The sequence below is a fragment of the Dipteris shenzhenensis genome, chromosome 33 (assembly GCF_047967505.1).
Source record: "Dipteris shenzhenensis isolate YYH24624 ecotype China chromosome 33, Dip_SZ_1.0, whole genome shotgun sequence".
NCBI classification, from domain to species: Eukaryota; Viridiplantae; Streptophyta; class Polypodiopsida; order Gleicheniales; family Dipteridaceae; genus Dipteris; species Dipteris shenzhenensis.
In genome coordinates, this window is record NC_141628.1 from 43,161,318 (window position 1) to 43,184,012 (window position 22,695).

At 44.2% G+C, this 22,695-nt stretch overlaps 1 protein-coding gene across 1 annotated transcript; it reads right to left on the minus strand.

Moving 5' to 3' along the window:
* Positions 1–1,453: 1,453 nt before the first annotated feature.
* On the minus strand, positions 1,454–21,896 carry LOC147880142 (enhancer of mRNA-decapping protein 4-like). Its single transcript, XM_087371564.1, has 13 exons — positions 21,740–21,896; positions 16,601–17,498; positions 16,361–16,410; positions 16,013–16,169; positions 15,675–15,896; positions 15,307–15,435; positions 13,372–15,213; positions 12,932–13,285; positions 12,287–12,406; positions 11,951–12,121; positions 11,703–11,852; positions 2,259–2,402; positions 1,454–2,085 (listed from the first exon to the last, which is right to left on the minus strand). Exons 2-13 carry the CDS (start codon positions 17,456–17,458, stop codon positions 1,777–1,779), a joined length of 4,506 nt encoding a protein of 1,501 aa, XP_087227690.1. The 5' UTR covers positions 17,459–17,498; positions 21,740–21,896; the 3' UTR covers positions 1,454–1,776.
* Positions 21,897–22,695: the final 799 nt, after the last annotated feature.

Consider the following 22,695-nt stretch of genomic DNA (forward strand, 5'->3'; position numbering starts at 1 on the left):
GCATACCAAATGCTTACATCCATTCACAATAAACTCTTATGGTTGCATCATATACACATCTTCTTGCATTCCTCCATTTAACAAAGCATGCTAAGCCTCAAAAGTCCCATGACATCACAAATAAATAGACCCAAGATTTATATGGGTGATCTCGAAGTTGGGATAGATTGGTACATTGGGTAATTAATGCCAAAGAGTACACTCTAATGTTGGCATAGGCTTCTTTGGTAGAAATTGTTCCCCATCATTAGTGTTGTTGCTATGGATGTTAGTGATTGAATCTCATGTCCACAATTGCATCTATTAAGATGTCTCCTAGAGTTAAAACAGGTCTCACTAGCTGAATACACACTAGAGGGAGAAAAAGGCCTCACTAGGCAAATATCAAGGCTACATACATAAGCTTGGTATTAGGCTTGGAAAGAGGCCTCACTAGGCAAATATCAAGGCTCCATAGGCTTGGTATTAGGCTTGGAAAGCTAGGCTCTAGGGAATAATGATCCTATGGAGAGTTATGGTAGGGCAACTTGTCCATGTAAAATCCCCTTGTAGATTGACAAAAAGGACACATGAGATGCCACATCGTCAAATACTCTATAGAAGGAAAAAAGGCCTCACTAGGCAAATATCTAGGCTACATGAGCTAGTTTGAAAAGCTAGGTTATAGGCAATAATGATCCTAGTGGTGAGCTACAATGGGGCAACTTGTCCATGAAGGACACATGAGATGCCACATCATAAATAGACGGTCCTCTTTCCACACCGTAATGCCACCTTAGCATGCCACATCAGCAGTGGCGAGCTCAAATTCATCATACACAACCCTTGGTAAATGGTTTTGGAGTTGCAATGACACTTAAGGAGTTTGGCAGTAAGGCAAACCCTTAAATAAATCTGTTGTAACCGTTGGATGATTATGCTCCTAAGGCAAGTTGAAGGAACAAACCTCAGCACATCCACTCAGCATAGTTTTAGATGTCCAAAATGTACATTAAAAGCTAGTCTGTAAACACACATCTTTTGATGTACTGCAACAGACCTACGTTCGAAAGGAAACACAAGGATTTTGCAAAAGAGTCCTAATTGGAAACCAGAGATTCTGACGAGGACTGCTTGTTATGATGACTCATACATGCTCCTACTCGTGAGGCCATACTTGCAGCACTGAATAAGAAATTAAATGATTCAATAACTTCAATAGCTTTACAAGGAAATCCCATCAGTTTGCAATAGAGGCATGATGCAGGCAGAATACTTTCGGAAACTTCAACTGCCAACAAGGATCCATTTCCCCTCTTCCCTTTTTCGCCCCCTTTTTTCTGAAAGGGGGGGAGGATTGGGAAGATGGAGAAAAGACACAATTTGTGGGGATTGGCACCAACTCATTAAAACTATCTTCCCAAGACCATTGACACTGCCATGGTATACCAGACAGGAAAAAACAATCGAGAAACATGAAATACCCAGCTTAAAACAGCCATTGTAGCCAGTGAATAATCTGTTCTGCCTCCTTCAATATGAAGATTTGCAAATAAGGAAACCATTTTAGAAAATATACAAGGGAAGAATCTGAATTTGATAACAACATTTCTCAACAGCAGAATAAAGTAATATGTTTATAAGCTGGGGATTTTGTGCTACCACTCCACTTTCAGCAGAGTGCTTACCTCAGAACTGTACAACAAAATGGGAGTTAGTTTGGACCACACCCACATCTATTTGGATCCTTGATACAACACATTTATACTTTACACCGAGTCTGCAGAATTGATGGCCTCATTTGCAAGCAGTTAGCAAGGAATTCACCACATGTATCACTAATCTTGTAGCATTTGCCAACACAGGACTTAAACTTGTTGTAGCTAGTAGTCCATGAAGATTATTATAGAGTTTCTCCAGAAAGTGACGCATATGTGGAGCAAGCCCAGGATCATGAGGATTTAAAGCAAGAGCTGCTTCCTTGATCCATGTCAATTTCCTACCAGTGTCGTTACCAAGGTCACACCCAAGCTGCTGCACTAAAGATAAGACGACACCCTGGCTCAAAGGCAGAGGAGACGTCGTGAAAAGAGTCGTTGGGTCAACCTTCACAACAGCCAAAACTTGATCAGAGAGGGCTCATCTTCAACCTTTTTCTTTTCAGTTTTAAATACAAAGCAAGCATCTGTGGTCGTAGGAGTATGAGGCCATGGAATTTAAAAAATTCTCATGAATCGAAAAACAGGACGTCCAACTAATTTTCCCTTGTTCAAGAATACCTGATTGCACAACCAAGACACCACTCCGACATCAGCTCGTGAGAGAGCCTTGTTAAAGGCCTCTTCCAACTTGCCCTCAGATATCAATCGGGCCAATTCTTTGGTGGGATCCAGGGATTCCTCCACGCGTTGAACTGTCATAGCCTATATATGAAAGAAAATGCCATCCTTAACGACAGTAACATTCAAGCATTGAAAATCATAAGTCAAACAAGAGCTATTACAGATATAATTTAAGAGCACTTTGTAACATCCAGACTGTACATATTGTTAAAACTTGACTATTCTCAGGGTAGAAAAAAAATTCTTTTTAAAAGCTTTTCTACGAAGAAACTTGCATGGGCCAAAGGAATGGTGCAAGAACAGGACGAACATGGGGCCACAGAACCTAAGAGGATACCCCATTGAGAGTAGAAGAAGAAGGGCATATTATAATAAAGTTAAATGTTTAAAAAAAGGTATTCCTCAAGCCAGCCACCAAAATCAGTTACGATGAAGAAAATGGGAAATATTTTTTATATTTAGGGCCTAATAAGGCCAACAACTAATTGTAGTTATGGCCTACAGCTATTCCCTATAACATCTTTCGAAATATTCCACCAAAATAATAAAGTTACTAATTAAGTGAAACATCAGTTTAGATGCCTGAGGCAAGTCCGTACCAAATACTAAGAATTAGTTCTAGAGGCTTCTTCCACACAATATTTTTCAAACAAGGCATGATATTATCTCTATGCATGCAAGTTCACATAGACTGGAATTTAAAGTGGTTATGGCAATAAATCTAGCCATAATCTTCCCTTTGATCACCTTGAGACTTCTTTAGTGGCAATTACCCCACTCTCATGCCATATATATATACACCTTTGTAAGACTAGAATATATCCAATCGTACAAATTTAGATTTTTTGTTGTTCTGAAGTCCAAAGATCTACACAGAAAATAAAAGAGAAAACGAAATAGAAGAAAAAAGAGGAAGCAAAATAACGAGATCAAGTATTCTATGTTAGAGGAGGAAAAAAAACTCAGCACCACCACCAAGGAGTACCACTGTGGGAAGCTTGGGCATACCAAAGAATGAATGTCGCAACAAGCACAAACCAGAGTTGGAATGCACATTTTGTGAGAAATCGGCCATGAAGAAGAACAACGCTATCACAAAAAGAAGCAGTTAAACTACATTGCAGCCCAAGATGTTACCACCAAATTTGAAGTAAAGCTCTTCTACAAATGTTTTTCATTTCTTTTCCCTTACAAAAAGTGTCGTAATCCATCCTTTGAGGCCATATGAAGGCCAAAGTTACCAGAACACAGAGAGAGAAAGGGAGAGTGAAAATAAAGTTTGTAATCTCGCATCTGTGTTGGAAAGGTACCTCCACATCTTTAAGCCCCCATATGAGGCGAGCATTGGGGGGGAACTGATGGAAGGCCACATGGGCAGCACTATGACTGCCATAAGGGCAGAGAAAGAAGAATAGTATGGGGCTGCCACATAGGCAGCACATGGGCTGCCATGTGAGCAGCTAGCAAAGAAAAGAACCTGGCTGTCAGGAGCAGATCCATGGAGGACTGTCTTGCTGGAGCAGGTCACGGATGACATCAGCAATAGTCAAAACAGTACGGAACTGAGGCATATGCGTGTGGGCAGAGCAGGGTGCTGGCAAGGGGCACAACAGGACGGGGCAGACCAGCAGAGGGAGTCGGCTATATGAAGAGGCTGGTTGGGCTGGTTGGAGACAGCCAACCAGGCCTTATGTAGGGCAGACCTAGGGGCTGGGAACCTGCCCTGAATTGAGGGACAAAGCCCTAGTTTTGTGGGCCAGGGGCCCTTGTTATGAGAGCCCTTTAGCGCGGTTTTGCAGCAGCCTGGTCGGCTTGTTTGGATTGGCCAGATTGAGGCTGCTGGTCGGTTTTTTGGGGCAGGCCTTGGGCCTATACAAGGAGAGGCCCTGGGCCTCATAATTCATCCAATAGAGCCAGCAAAGGAGCAGCAGGAGCAGCTGTTCTCACACCCTAGGGCCTACATCCAGGAGGCAGAGGTGACTAGGAGTTGCTGCAGACTGAGTTCATCACGGGCTGGACCTTGGCTGTCTTCTAAAGCAGCAATGCGTTGTGATCTGGATGGATAGTCTACATACACTCGAGGTGGAGCACGCGGGTTCAAGTCTAGAGATATCCAGCAAATAGTAGAAGTACGAGGTGGTAAGATCAAAGGATGTCACATGCACTCCTGGAGTTGGGTGCAATGTGACACACTGGCTACCTCGACAAGTGCGTAATAGTTCCCTAATAGGAGATTTTGTCGTATGCTGTGACCCCTTTGTGAGCCCTTGTCTAGGGACAGTCAGGCACAAGCTACGTAGGTCAGTCTCTAAGCCTTAGGTCAAGTCAGAAAGTCATTCTTGTTCACTGGTACCCACTGGAGAACAGTAGGTTAGTGTAAGTCCATCTTAGGTTTAGTTGGGGCAAGTGTTAGCCATGATAGGAGCCCCATAAGGGGCCCCCAGAGGCAGCGTGTAGGATGGGGAGCAGTAGGGGAGGCACATGTGTCAGGCAGCCCCCAAAGAATGGCTCCAAAACAAGGCCTTGGGCCTGTTTTTATAGGCCAAACCCAGCAGACGAGTTGGTTATAACTGACCAGCTGGGTCGGCTATTTGGTGCTGGTTGGCTGGGTTTGAGCCCTATAAATAGGGCCCTGGCCAGCCCTCTTTCCTCACTCAGCCTCAGTGCCTTCAGCCACTCCTACAGCCCAGTGCCAGCCCCTATGCAGCCCTGAACTCTCCAAGATCTGGCCCTGATCTAGCCTCAGCCCTGTGCCATCAGTTCAGCCATTTCCACGAGGGATCTACGCAGCACAAGAGTTGGGGATTTGGACCAGCGAACGGAGTAAGGTTTGGGGTCCGTTTCAGCAGCTCTTTCCAGTTATCTTTTACAGTTTTGCACAGCTCACTCTCAGCTCTATATTTCAGTCATCTCTCAGCTCTCTTTTAGCATCTATCACTCCCAACTTTCACTATCTCACTTACGCAGTAACCCTGCATTCCAGAGGACAGCACAAGCCTCTCCCTTGCCTTGCAGAAGTGTCCTACATCATCAGCATGGACAGCATCAAGGTCTCGGTATTGGTCAGCGTTGCCTCTCAAGTCTTTGGGTCTGCTATACGTGTGCACGGTGAGCTATTCAGAAGTGCGTTACCATGCTCGAAGAGTGTTGTTTGTATTTCTCATCTCTTCAAGTATAAAGCAAATTCTCCCCTAATTGGGGGAGGGGGCCCTCGGTGGGTACAGGGACCCAATTGGTTGTTGACTCCATTCTCTCTCTACCCTTATCCCCTTTCTCTCTCTATGGTGCATAACACTAATTCCACGCTAAAGGTTTAAAGAAGGTCTTGCTGTGATCACACCATCAGATTACCGTTGCATGTTACAAAGTACCACGCTCTCGTGGGACTTTGGATATCTCTCTCTTTTGTATTGTGTCCATAGCTTTCATGTTCAGATGGTTGCTGTAATTCCGAAGGGGACAGTACAAGATTGCACAGGTTATTGGTATGTGCCTCGATGAGGTGCACTCTGGCTGCCATAAAGGCAGAGAAAGAAAGAAAGTATGGGGCTGCCACATAGGCAACACATGGGCTGCCCGCAGCAAGCCAAAGAAAAGAACCTGGCTGTCAGGAGCAGATCCATGGAGGACTGTCTTGCTGGAGCAGGTCACGGATGACATCAGCAATAGTACGGAACAGTACGGAACTGACGCACACGCGTGTGGGCAGAACAGGGTGCTGGCAAGGGGCACAACAGCACAAGGCAGACCAGCAGAGGGAATCGGCAATATGAAGAGGCTGGTTGGGCTGGTTGGAGCCAGCCAAACAGGCCTTATGTAGGGCAGACCTAGGGGCTGGGACCCTGCCTTGAAGTGACGGCCAAAGCCCTAGTTTTGAGGGCCAGGGGCCCTTGTTATGAGAGCCCTTTAGGGCGGTTTTGCAGCAGCCTGGTCGGCTTGTTTGGGTTGGCCAGATTGAGGCTGCTGGTCGGTTTTTTGGCGCAGGCCTTGGGCCTATAAAAGGAGAGGCCCTGGGTATCATAATTCATCCAACAGGTCAGCCATCAGAGGAGCAGCAGGAGCAGCAGCTGTACTCACACCCTCAGGCCTACATCCAAGAGGCAGAGGTGACTAAGAGATGTTGCAGACTGAGTTTATCAAGGGCTGGACCTTGGCTGTCTTCTAGGGCAGCAAGGTGTTGTGATCTGGACGGAGAGTCTACACACGCTCGAGGTGGAGCACGCAGGCTCAAGTCTAGAGATATCCGGTAGATAGTAGAAGTACGTGGTGGTAAGATCAAAGGACCACGCTCGTGGGACTTTGGATCTATATCTCTTTTGTACTGTGTCCATAGCTTTGGATCATTGTCTATTAATGAGTCTGCTATTTGATGCACAGAAGTTTAAAAAGTTTGTGATTCCACTCCCCACACACACTGTGTGAGCTCTTGGGCTATTCTCCAGTCTTCCGCTGTGCGTACCCTCTGTTGGTCCATTTCTAACAATCTGACCACCTTGCAGTAGCCATGTTAGCACAAGGGGGGTGTTGAGAGTTGTGGCGGCATGGAACACTAGAGTGGAAGTGAGTGGTAGAAGAGTGGTGTGGAATAGAAAAATATGTGATTGGAAGATGGAGATTGCAACAATGAGATAGTGACGTGTATTGGAAGAGATGATATTAATCTTGTACGTGCCTATTTCAGAAGGCACCTCCTAATGGAAAAAGCAAACAATTGTTAGTACTTCTTTGCCATGTTGATCTATTTTGAGCCCCCATAGCCTTCCTTAACTTCTTCACATACATGCACAATGTTGAAGAACAAGGCATGCCTCCAAAGCAGAGATGAAGCAAACATTTGCTAGTACTTCTTTGCCATGTTGATCTATTTTGAGCCCCCGTATCCTTCCTTAACTTCTTCACATACATGCACAATGTTGAAGAGCAAGGCATGCCTTCAAAGCACAGTCTCATCTTGTATTTCCTATATGTCATCCTTGGAAATTTACCTAGGTGCCTTGCTTCCATTCAGTAGCCCATACATTATCAAGGATTGTATGCATCATTTTTATACCTTTATAAGCCCACAAAGACAGAACATTATACTATTAGCATTCATGAACTACTGGCTATTTCGGATGCCAATAAAGGCTGATACCATGAATGAGGTCTAGGGCTTTTTTTATAGGATGGCAAGCCCTGGACTGGTCCAACTGGTCTGTAACGGACGACCCATTCTGTAGCAGGCCAACCAGGTATGAAGGTCCACCAACCTACTACAGTTCATGCTCAATCTGTGAGCATGGAACTGCTTCCCACGGGGAAGACGAGTCTACTGTAGATTTCCACTAACACCTAGGTAGGCTTTTGCTGGACTATCCTCAAGGTTGCAGAGGATAAGCAGTGGTTGCTGCACTGACACTGAAGGCTGATGCTATGCATGAGGGCCTCTTTCTATAGCCATCCTTGGACTGAGGCGACCAGATGTGTAGCAGGCCGACCAACATGTAGCAGACTGACATTCGGTAGCCCATACATTATCAAGGATTGTATGCATCATTTTTATACCTTCATAAGCCCACAAAGACAGAACATTATACTATTATCATTCATGAACTATTGGCTATTTCGGTAGCCAATGAAGGCTGATACCATGAATGAGGTCTAGGGCTTTTTTTATAGGATGGCAAGCCCTGGACTGGTCCGACTGGTCTGTAACAGACAACCCATTCTGTAGCAGGCCAACCAGGTATGAAGGTCCGCCAACCTACTACAGTTCATGCTCAATCTGTGAGCATGGAACTGCTTCCCACAGGGAAGATGAGTCTACTGTAGATTTCCACTAACACCTGGGTAGGCTTTTGCTGGACTATCCTCAAGGTTGCAGAGGATAAGCGGTTGTTGCTGCGCTGACACTGAAGGCTGATGCTATGCATGAGGGCCTCTTTCTATAGGCTAGCCGTCCTTGGACTAAGGCGACCAGATGTGTAGCAGGCCAACCAACCTGTAGCAGACTGACATTCGGTAGCCCATACATTATCAAGGATTGTATGCATCATTTTTATACCTTTATAAGCCCACAAAGACAGAACATTATACTATTATCATTCATGAACTATTGGCTATTTCGGTAGCCAATGAAGGCTGATACCATGAATGAGGTCTAGGGCTTTTTTTATAGGATGGCAAGCCCTGGACTGGTCTGTAACAGACGACCCATTCTGTAGCAGGCCAACCAGGTATGAAGGTCCGCCAACCTACTACAGTTCATGCTCAATCTGTGAGCATGGAACTACTTCACATGGGGAAGATGAGTCTACTGTAGATTTCCACTAACACCTGGGTAGGCTTTTGCTGGACTATCCTCAAGGTTGCAGAGGATAAGCGGTTGTTGCTGCAGACACTGAAGGCTGATGCTATGCATGAGGGCCTCTTTCTATAGGCTAGCCATCCTTGGACTGAGGCGACCAAATGTGTAGCAGGCCGACCAACCTGTAGCAGACTGACAGGTCTGCCGACGTACTACAGGGCCTATTAAATGCCCATTGCTACTACAGAAGGCCTACTGTTCCATGCTGCTTCAGAAGGAAGCCGACTTGCTCCATAAGGCCACTTATGCTCTATACCTGTCAATGGAAGTCTACCCTACATGCTTGGCCCGACAGGAGGCCCTAGTCGACTGTCCTAAGTGAACGGTATGGACGAACCTCTTGTTCCATTAAAGAGGGCTCACAACCGATGATTGCCCTACTACCCTAGCCATGCCCCAACTCCAGAAGCTTGCCACACTCTCTATAGGATGTGAATGTGACACCACCACCGACACACACCCTCAATAAATCTTGCCGGAGCTCCTGCTCCTCCATCCATCCTACCTCTTGATCACCTTCCACAGGTCACGGATTAAATACGCGTATGTGGAAGCTGCATAAAGAGATGAACGAGATAGTGAGGAAGGCAATGCGTGCAGGAATATTTCCATACGGCAGGCAAGAAGGGGGGTGGAGAGGACCTGCTGGGGCTGAGAGCGAAAGGATGTGAGGGGTGTGAGGAAGAGGGGGTTGAAGAATGAGAGAAGGAAGCTGCAATGGACGATGAGACGTCGGAACTAGGGCTGAATGTTACAAGATCGTCGTCGAAAGGGAAGTAAGCCTGTGAGGGGAGGAAGATATACATGTACGAGATGCCGGAGAAGTTCAACAGCGGGATTTTGGAGCAGTGCGGGGGGGAGGTGGTGGAGTGGCTGGATTTCTGCGTGCATGTGAAGAACGGGGGGGAGGTGGGGGAGGCGGGGTGGTATGGGACAGATGCGTACATGCTGGAGGTGAGATTTCACGAGAGGAGGATGGAGTATGGGTGCAGGTGTGGGGTGATTAGCAGGAGCAAGAGCTAGTCCCTCATCCCATACTTGGGAGTGGCGTGGAGCGCGAGAGGATGGAGTTGCGGAGGGGGAGGGCAGGAGGACGAGAGGGCATCATATAAGGGGAGGGGAAGCCACAGTCTTGTGGGAGGTTCCAGAAACATCATTAATTTTGCATCTACCTTACCTTAATTTAACCTTCCTTTTCACCCCTCTTAGTTCTCCTAAACTAATTAATGCTATTTTTTCTCTCATAGCCCCCCTATTGGCCTAGCCTCTAGGCCTCCCCAGTGCGCAGCACCTACCCAAGGGCTGCCATGGGACAGCATGTGGACCAACAAGGGGCCCAAGAGGACCACACACGACTACCCTCACAGGCGAGCACACCCACAACAAAGGCCCTCGCTCATCCTACCCTAGCCTCACGAGGGTCGGGCACACCCACAAGCACTAGCCCTCTCTCACAAGTGATATCAGGAGATGTGAACCTCTAACACCCCCTCTCATCTCCTAGACGGAACAATAATGCCAAGGAGCTGGGTGTGCACTAGAACAACTGGAGGAATCTGTCGTGTGATACTCCATCATTGAAGACCGCCTCAAGTACTATCAAAGAAGCCGCCTCTTGGCACGAACCGCCTCAGCACGATCATGGAAAACCTGAAACTGTTGCTCCTAGGCCACAGATGCTAGGTACACTCCTCTGGTCTGGTACTGATACTATACGTCATCTGGTACAACAATCCAACTGCTGGTACTGGTACATCACTCCATCAGAAGGTACTCAAACAATAATCCAACTGTTGCAAGGTATGCTTCCCTGCATGAGCACCTAAAGCTAGATAGCCCCTCTAAAGCCCCCTCTCAAGTCCAAACTGGTACACTGGCACCAGATCGATGAACTTCGGTGCTCCAAGGACAATGGACAAATAACAGCTCACAAGGATCAATCACTTGTGTCTGGATTCCCGCACTAGCAATCTGCTGACCCATCCGGATCTCCAGCAGCTCATCTGCAGCAGAACACTAGGAGACCCCCTCTAGGTCTACCAGGTCATAACGCCCAAACAGAATACATACTAGTAACATATTGCCACCTGAGTCAACACGAACAACTCCTCATAACTCGAGGTCCTGCATGAAAGCCTACCTCGATCAATGACTCCCTTTGAAACCCAAACCAAACCTCAGGAACATTCAGATGAAATCGCAATTCACTACCCTGGGACAAATCACAATCAATGCAGGCACTCCTCTGAGAGGCTTCTGGGCACCAATTCTACTCTAGAAGCCTGCTCAAGTTCAGCCTCAATTGCGACCTCTATGGCCTCCTCTGTAATAAGAGCAGGTAGCCTCTATGGTCTCATCTACAAACGTCCTCAAGCTTCATCCTCAACCACAACAAAAGTGTAGACAACCTCCATGCATGTGCACCCATCAGTCAGGATTCAAACTGCATTTGCAGCTTGCTGCCATAGACTCTAATACATACAATCTTTCTTGATTCACAAATGTCTATCATAAGCTTTCTTTAAGCAGTTCCAATTGCAAAAAAGTCTCTCATTTTACTGTGCCAGCTCTTAAAGCCTGATTTAAGCCTTTCCTGCAGTCTCCATTGACAAAACAAGCCAACAGCTAAGTATGAAATTGCATTCCCTATTTAAGTGAAGCTTCCTGTACTAAGCCACCACAACTAACTGCAATGTATTCCCTGCTATCCTACTTCTAGGAACCCTACAAACGCCTTCATATCTTCCCCTTCTGTGCTCTTTGAAGAGTGACCTGACCAGGAACACCTGCAGGGCTGACGCTGACAACCAAGGATTGACTTCAAATCTGTTTCCAAGACAACTCAAGTTGGCCACAGCACCGCAGATGGACACTTGAAGCCTTGAAATTCTACAACGAAGACCATTGTTTTAGGAATAACTAGGCCATTGTGTAGATATTGCATGGTGAAGCCTTTATCACCAAAGCATGGATGGTAAAGTTTCTCACAGTAGGGATATGTGCACTTTAAATTAGAACAGGGCTTTTGATGTTACCTTGTCTGGCAAAGCCCCATTAATTGGCTTTGTTATAAAGGTTCCACGGGCACCTCCTGTACTTTCAGCGAGAGCAAGAAGCTTCCTTTGGCCATCTGCCAATTCTCCTTTTAGAGATGTAGCAAGAGAGGAAGCTGACGCCACTGCATCCTGCTCATGACAAATCATTGCAAAGGTGGATTGAGCAAAAAAACAAATAAAGTACCATGTGATCTGACATGCAGATACTCAGACTATGAACCTCATACCTGCAATGTAGAAGCGAGGGCACTATGAGAAGCAACCAATTGTTGTTGTGCATGGTTTCGATGCTCAGACATGCCCTTCTGAAATGCTGCATCCACTTGCCCAAACATAGCTTGGCAAGCCCGCTCAAAGGAAGGGATCACGGATCCCTCAAGGCAAGAACGCAATGCTTCCTGCCATAACCCAAACAACAGGGAAGAGCATGCGTCACGGTGCAAAAGACGTGGTCATGATTTCTATGCATTTATAAATGCATTCAATGATAGAGCGACAAATTCAATGACTGGCAATATATTAGCTGTAACAAAAAACCAAAAGGTAGAGTTTATGAACAAAACCTGCAATGCCTGCTTTCCATTAGTTTGGAACTGTGACTGCAATTGCCTTGACACCAATGCTTCAAGTTTTGCACCAACAGATCTTTCAAGTTGGGCTATCCCTTTCTCACCAATGCCCTTCTGTGTATTTTTGTTAAATTGAAGGGATTAGTTTCTCATTATCTTAGCTAGTGAATCCTACAACATTTTCAATATACAGAAAAAATATTATATAAATTCTCTCCAGAAATTAAGATCTGATTCAAAGCAAGAAAGACACTTGACAGATCATATTCAAGACTTAAAACTACCTGCTCAAAAGAAATTGCAAAAAATAGGAAAACTACTGACATATCTTATATGTTGCTACCGACTCTTAAGAGGTCAAGAAGGGTGCTGTCAATTGTGCAGTAAATAGATCCAGCTTCTCTGTCCGACATCCACCCAAAGCCAAACTTCTATTCCAGCCTTGAGATCCCTCTCCTACACTTCCCCGAAAAGTAATTCTTCTTTTTGGTCGTTCATATTGATAGCTACCATCGCCTTCTACAAGCTACTTCTCCTTTCTCACCTCAACATGTGTAAAGATACTAGAAAGCAAATAATTATTAAGGGACCCAAATTTTATAGCACTCGAAAATAAAGATGGTGTCATTACTCACGCACCTGGAAAGACTCGTTAACCGCTGTTAACATGGATTTTTCCAAGCTTGAAGTGACCAAACGAGCTACGGAAGGACCTAAAGAAGCCATCTCTTTCTTCAAAGTTCGCTCTAAAGCAGAAGGTAAATCTTTGTTTATGGCATTTGACAGCATTGAAGTTAGCTGTTGCACACGGTCTCGTTCTGACTTCTCACGCTTTGCATTATCTTCCTGTATTCGAGCATACATGGCTTCCATGTGCGCTTTAAGCACCTTTTCCATGCGTTGTCCAAGTGCAGCTTCCATCCGTTTTACTTCTTTGGCCAGAGGGACAGCTACCATCACCGTCTTCTGAAGCTCCCTCTGCATAGTTACCAGCTGCAAGGTTCAAAATTTATGGTATCAGCTGCTTGATCAAAGAAAAATTATTTTCCTATTTAAAGCAACCAACTGCTGACATAGACCTGGTTGATGGAGTCCTGCATTGCAATGATCTGTGCAGCTAAGACTGATGATGGCACACTGCTGCTAGCGCCATTGCTTGACTCCCGCTCGGTGGTACTCAAAATCATTGTTGAAGCATTGGGCATTTGTGCAGAAGAAGATGCCATGGCCATGGGTGCACTAAGACTAGTAGCATCAGTTTTGTTTTTATTTTTCTTCTTCCGAGCCTGTGAGACCACTGGTAAGGATGGAGAGTCGTCTATCTTGACAGAAACTTCTTTAAGCTGTTCAAGTGTTTCATCTACTGGAACATTTAGTAAACGATCCCTCTCTTCTAGAATTTCATTCTCGTCACCTTGTTGACTCTCTTCGCCAAGTAGCTGTTCAGAAAGTGACTGCTCCATCACATCACCATCTTTCACAATATCAGTACAAGAATATTCAGAGGCTGCACTAGTCTGAGCCTTCTCTTCAGAATCTGCAACAAGAACACTACTCTTCAGAATAGTTTCTCTTTCTGGGTCAGTATCATCAGGATGAAGAGTACTGCTGTCTGTAACTTCTTTCGTCTCAACTTTCAACACTTCTAAATCCATTTTTTCCATGCAATCTTCAGACTTTGCTTCTGGTCTATTGAATTCCTTGGATAAGCCACCAGCCCGGGGAGAAGATACAGCCGGCCCTCCATCAGCTTCTGCTTTTGACCTTGCTACCATTGACATAAGTTCTGAAGGTGTTATCAAATGCATTGAACCTGGACCAGATTGCTGCTCTGAGATAACAGACGGTGAGAGCACAGAGGAAGGGGCTTGCCACTCCCTTTCTTCATTGATCCTCAAATTGTCATCACAGACCCTCCTGGGAGACAAGGGGAAAGGGTCCCGGACCATTACCTCTAATATCCCAGATTCACTTTTCCTCTCTCCAGATTGCTCATATGTGCTGAAGAACTCAACCTGCTCTCTAGGAGAATGTGAAAAAGGCATAAGCCCATTGTCAACTGGACTTTTGGACCTTGCCCTGGCAAGAGGAGATCCCCTTGGACTCAATGGCACCGGTCCAACTTGTGGAGTTGGAGCTACAATTCGCGAAATGTTAGGCGCCAACTCCCTAGTGGGAATCTCTTTCATTTCTTTTTTGGAGGAAGCCATAACAGGTCTTGAATCTAGCATAGCGGATGTCTCAATGCTGATAGGTGGGGACTGACCTCGAGATCCAGGCAAGTTATCTGGACTTCCAAACAAAGAGGCTTTACTGACTCCAAGTGGCTTGTCAGTTAATGACACACCGGAAATAGGTCCAGGTGACTTGGCTCGTAAAATGGCACTTACTTCAAATGCAGTGTGAGAGGCATCAGTAGCTACAGTACTGTTTGCAATTGATGCATCTGGAGCTTGACTGCCAAACAGCATATCCCTCTCCACAGTGAATGAGGAAGCTTCTCCTACCGGTGGAAGACACTGTGATAAATCCAGTGAATACTGCTGTATAGCCTGTGTTTGGACACAATACACTTGCACAGTACCATCACCATCAAAAACATTTTCACTCGTAGCAGTTAGACTCAATATAGGCATTGTAACAGAAAATTCTGCTAGGTAATCCATTCGAGTAGCCGAAGGATTTGAACCGAAATCCACATGTACCACATAAATAGCCATTTTCCTGGCATTGGCCAACAAGATCACACATGCTCTGGGGACTACAAGCACTTGATTAAAAAAGGAATCTTCAGGTCTTCCTCCAGAAGAACTCTTCAGTTCTAGCGTTTGAATGCACTTCCACTTCACCGAGCCTGATTGAGGAAACCATCCCTCTCCAGTAGCAGGTACCCAAAGTTTAAGCTCTCGATTTAATGGCCCCTAAGATTCAAAAAGTGATGTTATTGAAACATACTGGTCTGACCAGATGAAGACCCTAGAGTATTTGATAAACAAGCAAGAGAGGGTCAATACCGCTGAGAGAAGAACAATATGATCGGGACAGTGAGGAGCTGAAAGGAATGCTACTGCACCCACTTGCTGTCCTTCATAAGGTGTAATACTGGAAATTGAAAGCATATTCTGCTCCCCCCAAATTTTTACCTGCAGAAAGGTAGAAAAGAAATATCAGATTAGATAGCAGATTCAGAAGTGTAATAATGCTAAGTATTGACTTCCTTCGGCCTGTTCACAAGGCTTCAAATCATCAAACTCAATGATTGCCTAGCCTAAATCTATATGACCCTACCATTTTAAACGGTGAAAAAAAAAACTGAATTCTAACATCAAAGAGGGATTGGAACCAATCATCCCATCAAAAGATCACAAAAAGCATTACAGACCATTCCATCCTTTGAAGCAGAAGCCAACTTAGTCCACTGACAAGTTGCAAGATCTGTAACTTCAGCATCATGCCCAGTGACACAATGTACACCATCAATTGGGTTGTCCACAGGGCACTTGACTGGTTCTTCTGTGGTGAAGCCATCAGGAGCAACAGCCTGCCTGACTTTTGCGATGTCTATGGTTAAAATATATTTGCTCAAACCAACAACCAGCATGTCCTGTAAAAGAAGTGATGTCAGATAGGGCAAAGAGCAAAGGCCCAGTCCAAAAGAGTCAACTGAGTTGGCCGCTGATCAACACCAGCACTTAAATGTTCTATAGCCTAAACTAGCACCTGTGTGTGAGAATGCCAGCAGACACGAGGATGGACGGATTCCCAATCCCCAGTAAATTGGATTGCAAGTAAAATCTGGTCTGTTATTTGCATTTTATTATCTTCACCAGGGCCTTCCACTATTCTACGAACAAATACCCTGCCATCTGAGCTTGCACTGTAACAGTCAAATGGACATCAAATTGAAGCCAACACACAAACTCAGTATAACCTGACAAAAAAGTGCATTCAAAAATTAACATGGGGAATCAAGAAGGGAAACCCTTAAATAAGCTCCAAAGACTGACCACACAGTGGTAATACCCCAACAATTACTATAACCAGTCCATCAATAGCTTGTAAACATACCTGGCTAAAAGGTGAACATCCTCTGCAAAAAAGGCCATGTCGGTCACCCTCTGCAAGGGTAGCAATTACATCAATCAAGTAGTTCCTCAAAGTTGTAGACAGTGCACATAAGGGCAAGCAAAGGCAATAACGGCAATTCAAATCACTTTACTTGATCCCTGTTTAAGTTAAAGAAGGGGCTTTTACAATCCTCGATACATGATCTTCTCTTTGTGCTTCCAGTAGGTATAAAGAACACACCTGTGAGTGGCCGCGAAGCAGGTTTCGTAATGCTGTGTTGATGTTAAGAATCCGAATATGGCGATTAGGTCGTAGGCCATAGCATATGTAGTTCCTATTTACTGCAATCTGTCTGCCAACAACCAAAACAGGGTCCGAGACATATACTGTGATAGGAGAGACCTCCAATTGAGGCTGTGTTTCACCTGGTAACCGAACATCAACATCGTAGACAACATGCTCACCCTTCAGGTGCCTGCCTCTTGGAAGCTTGCCATTCGTAAGCCTGCCAGATCCAGAAGATGGAGCAAGGCTCACTGGAGGAGCAGAAGGTACAGCAGGGGAAACAGCTGCAGGAAAATGTGACACCTCAGTGCTTGTATCCGCTGTACTCAAGGCCGAGGGCGGAAGTTCAATGGATGTTGGAACATTCAAGGCACCACTAGAGTGGGTGTTCAAAAGAGCCATCAAGCGTGCACTGTCCAGAGAAGGGCTTGAAATTGGACTTTGCAGACTCGATTGTGGCAGACCTGGGTGAGATGTTGCAGAGTGGGGTAAAGCTGGTGGTGGCAAAGATTGAGGAAAGCCAGGCTGACCAAAACTATAAGGGGGAGGCCGAGGTCCCTGATCTGGAGGGTAATGTGGATATTGATGGTATATGGACCCCTGAGATGGGAAAGGATATGAAGCAGGTAAATTTGGAAAAGGACTTGTCGAAGGGGGAAATGAATTAGGCGTAGGAAAGTTATTGGGCGGAAAGGTATGAAAGGGATGACTTGGAGGTGGATAAGGGGAAGAGGGTGGATTGTATCCAGACTGTGGCGGGTTCTTGAAAAAATTTTGAATGTCAAAATTCCCAGGAGGACCTGCTGTACCCATTGGTGTGTACCTTTCTGGTGCCCACTCCGTCTCTTTGTTACTGTACAAAAAACAAAAAGAGCAACATCAAATGCATCCAATCAGGTTTGCAGGGAAAGCGATGCATCAATGTTTTTGGGTCCTTAGATATACCCTCATAAGACTACAAATTAATTTTTTTATAAAACAAGTGAAAGAACAAAGGAAAGAAGGGAATTTGTAAGCGACTCTAAACAAAATTAAGAGTAAATGGTAAATAATAATAACTTAGTAAGCAAAGCTATGCTTATTGTTCTCATCATAAACTACCATTTTGAAAGGCTCCAAAAACAAAGATAAACCCTTAGCCATTAACAAGTGCTTCTGTCACTACTGGATGTAGCTGGAGCCTATATATTGGGCCTGTCTCTCTTGAATAGAACTCTCTCTTTTGCTTCACTTGCTGAATCTTTCTTGCTACTCACTCTCCTTGAGACCTCCTTGAGTGCCATGTCATCATCTTCTTCCTCACACTCTGTTCTTCTCCATTTTTTCCTCTTTTGAGCAGAATTTCCAAGCGCTTATTCTCCCAATGTAGGTGACCATTCTCCAAACCCTTTCAGCCATAGATTCCCCTCATACAGGCGCACTTCTACTGAGCTCATATGTGATGTCACTACTGGATGTAACTGGAGCCTATATATTGGGCCTGTCTCTCTTGAATAGAACTCTCTCTTTTGCTTCACTTGCTAAATCTTTCTTGCTACTCCAACAGCTTCGAACAATCATTTACCTTCTCAACCCAAGTTAGTTGGTTTAGTTTGCTTAACCCCAACAAAGCATTTTGATCAAATAGGCCACTCATTTCGACTTAGGGAGACAATCCAAGGCTATTTGCTAGGGGTTCAGCTTGGTCGACTTGGGTTGACTGATGTTTGAGATCAAATCTGAGAGTACTTGTAGCCCAAGGTTGCAAAGATAAAGTTTTGACTTTGAGTAACCAAAGTCAAAAGTGTGCCATATTATTTCCCTCATTTTGATATGCATAATTTAGTCATTAACTTTGGTGCTTTTTCCCCATCCTAAAGTCACATTGGCATATATTATTGAAAGGTACAATAATATATACATTAATTGTAACATGGATCTTTAGCATTGTTTCAAGAGAAAGTCATGAACTCGATAGCTCTTTCCTAACATGAATGCAAATGACTAGTCTCTAATCACCATCAATGCATTGTGATGGTGAAACACTCACTCGGTAGCACAGTTAGAGCTTGGATCACACAAAGCTAGATGAGCCCTAGATTTAAGGAACCATTTGGCATGTTGCACGGACCAGTTCTTTGACATTTAACACAATACTGATTTCCTTGTACTTCAATTTCAGCTTGGACCTGCGTGGAAGCTGAATAAGAGTTTCATCAACCTTCGGCCCCTCCCCTCGATGTTTGCAAAGCCAAACCTGCTACAAGTCATCCATCATCTTCACAGATCCTTGACACTAGACTTGCGTTGCACATATGGTTACCCTTGCATGGAATCATTGCTGTCCAATGCCTAGCTAGTCCATGACTCCATTGGAATCGAGACTTTTTGGCAGCCAACTGAAGTTTCTTTGTGGAGCAATTTCCTTGAGAAAAAGGTGCAGCCACACTATTATCGACTTCTTGAAATGTTGGAGGAGGGACAAAACAGCACAAAGCTTGTTTCTTACCTTCTAAGATGGGTGTAAATCAAAAAGGACATGGAGTTTTAAAATTCCAGAAATTCTCAAGGGAGAGGATTGAAGAAGGAAGGTGCTTCGTGATGTAACAACTCACTTAGTGAGCCTTTGGTTCCAGGAAAACAAATTAGGCTCAAATCTGGTCAAAGTTCTCCACTAACTTCTTTGACTCTTCCTTCCAGCAATAGAATCTGGAAGTGGAGTGACAAATCTAATGATCCCTTACCTTCATCTTTGTTTGATCCGTATGTCCTCTATAACTCACTCTCTCAAACGGAGACTAATTCGAGGCTAGTTCGCCATATTCTTTTTGCATGAAATTGCTTCATAATAAAAGTAGATTTTTGTATATTCATATCTAGATCAAGGAACAAAAAAATTGTTTTTGAATTTGATTGTTTTTACATTTGATGAGACCCCTTTATCAGATGAATTTCATGAATAAGAAATTTCAGCTGTTAAAGATTTGTTTCGAATTTAAGAATTTATTATTGCTTGTTTGGTTGAAAGAAGCCTTGGCCATGTAAAGTTCCACGTTATGCTTGAACGACATTTCTTATGTCCATGTGAGCAAAAAATAGAAAATAGTCTTTCAATGTAAGAGATGAATACATCTACAGAAAAACCTACTTTTTCAGAGCGGTATCAAGATTAAAACACTTCTTGACATAAATATACCCAATATTCCCAATCTTGGCATTACAAATTCGAACAGGTCAAGGCAGCTCCATTATTGCTGTAATTTGTCTTCTCACAGATCCAAGAGACCATGAACATAGCCTGAATTCATGTGTTTCGTTGCCAGATCAATATATGCCTTTGTGACAAGTTACGGTACTAATAAAGTCAGTCACTCTATGACTGGGTGATGCAATAAGTGGTGGTCTATGGTGGAAAGCCACAAATTCTATCGAGTTGGAATATTAGAATTCCAAATATGGAATTCGAGTAAACCCAACAATCAATCTGGCCAACTCAGTATTGATCAAGCTTTGCTGGAAATTAAAACCGAAAAGCCTAAAGAGATCACAAGAAACTATACAAGGGTTGCATTAGTGTTACCCGGCCTTCTGTAAGAATATTGAGCTTAAAAGTGTGCACCCCAAGTATCCAAATGATTCATTCAAGGGGGACAAAGGATGATCTACTTCCACATGGAATTACCTATTTCTTTGTCTGGACAAATCTCAGAACATGCCCAAACTCATAGTGTGAAAAGCACAATTTGAGAACTTAAGATAGGCCCCACGTCACACAAAGCATTACCTCCGTCATGCATAGCTGAAACTACCTACTGCACCATCTCCATGGATCCACGGACTTAATCAATTCCCCATATATCATGATATGAACACATGCCACACATGAACACACACGCACATCTTCTATTCGGTATTCATAAACTCAACTTCTAACAGTATACAAAAGCTCTTACGACATGGTACATCTTCTACTCAGTATACGTAAACTTTTACGGCACGGACAACCTCCTGACTCATCATGAAGGCAAAAGCACTAGCTAATTGAAAAACAGTGCACAAGTTTTTCAACCTCTCCTACACAAAGAGTAGATTGTTTTGAGCCTTCTGTTCATTAAGGCAACCAGTTCAGACCTTCACCTTCCTACAAAAACAGAATCAGGAATAGTAAAGTGGATGTATCGTTGGAGAGAGAGAATGAAAGGTTCCAAAATTAATTTTCAACACTGTTTTAAAAATACATGTGCTCTAATATGTCTTTCTCAGCCAGTACAAGATTATTTCAAAGCAAAGAGTCTTGCTAAAGAGAAGGACACAAAGAGGAACTTCCCATCTACTTTGAATTAAGCAAATTTGATAAAATTAGTACCTATTCTGCCATAAGACATCACATATCAGCTAAACTGAAAATATCCAGTCATTGAGCCATAAAATAAAACAATACCAAACTAATCGAGATCAGCAGCCCGTCTCAGAGAAGGGTGAGGGAATGCAAAGGTGTTTCCGATTCATGTAGAGTGTTACAAAAAGACGAATGTATTACTCTGTCCTTGAGAGATATTAGGTATCTTCGGTCATTGTAAAGTGGAATAGAAGATGCATGTCTTTTTCAGTACCCCCGCGTTCTCTCTTCCTAAGCCAAATCCTTGCTTTCGGCGCTCTACGGTTCCAGTCTTGTGTGGACCATGTACAACGCTCCCAGAGCTGTTGAGTCGCAAAAGAAGGCCACAAGGAGAAAACGGAATAAGCTTAATTCGCTCTTTCTTCCTGGACGAGACGGACAATGATCCCTACTGGCTCACGACACACAGGGGTCGACGCATGTCACACGCGACTAGAACCTGCTCGATCTGCGTCCAATCCAACCACAGCACACTTTGACCGGTACAGCCAGCGTCTCGGAAAACTTCATTGCAGCAATACCTTACCCCAGCTCTAATCGATCGGGCCTTGCTAGCTATGGTGGCATATGAAACCTACCTGACAACTGCTCGAGAACTTCAAAACGTGATCCTTGATGGAAATTCAGTGATTCTTCTACAAAAGCGGGCTGTGCCCTGCATTTGCATTCCTAAATTCGAGCAGAGGGAACAAAATAATTGAGAGAAAAAACTGTACCAGGAGCTGCAAGTGAGCTGGAGCACGGCGTTGGGAAGACTTGCTCGAAAATCTGATTAGGGGCGGAGTGGCTGGAAGCTCCTTGTCACTAACGGAAGCGATTCAGACCAAAATGCAGAGATCTAAGCATCAATTTATAATCCCCCCCTTTTGCCAGCCCTAATTATTTTGGAGTCCTTTATCTTAACTTAAGAAAGATCACGCTCAAACCACAAGCTTTCAAACCCCATCACTCAATATTAATATTTTTATTTTTTGGCCTAAGCGTTGGTCTTGTTTTCTCAAAGCAAAATTAGTTGATTTTCTTTTTTTTTGTTATGTTTTTTACACGTGGCACATCATTTATTTACTTGGCGCGCCATTCAAATGGCTTGCGTCGTTCAATTCTTGCATGCAATTCTTTAAGGAACCTCCGTCGTTCAATGCCAGCGCCGTCGCTTGTTCTGGATTCCTGCTGGACGAAATTCAGCCGTCGCCTCGTAGAATGTTTTGTCAGTTCAGCGGCGGAATTTTGTCCAACGTATTTGAAGAGGATTTCTCTATTAATTAACGAATATTTTGTAACGAAGCAGGCAATAGATAGTTCTTACCGGTACTGGTTCTTCCCTATTGTCTGTTGGTTGTCTATATAAGAATAGCGTTCCAACGACGGAGTACTCATCCTTAGGATTTTTGTTTTTCTTTCTTCAATCGTTTTCTTTTCCATGGCGGGGTTGGCTAATTATATGGAGACAGATAGTGAAACGTTCATCAAAGGTGTTGTGTTGCCCAAATTTTTGGCTTGTTGTTTTTAAGCGTCCTTCTTTTCTTCACGATGCCTATTCCTTCACTAAGCGAGGTGGGTTTTGCAGGTCTTGCGAAGGCATGTTCTGATTTATTGGATTCTCCTGCAACTCAATTACTAGAAAGGGTATCGATGAACGAACAATCAACGATGAGGTTGTGGCCAAAGCATT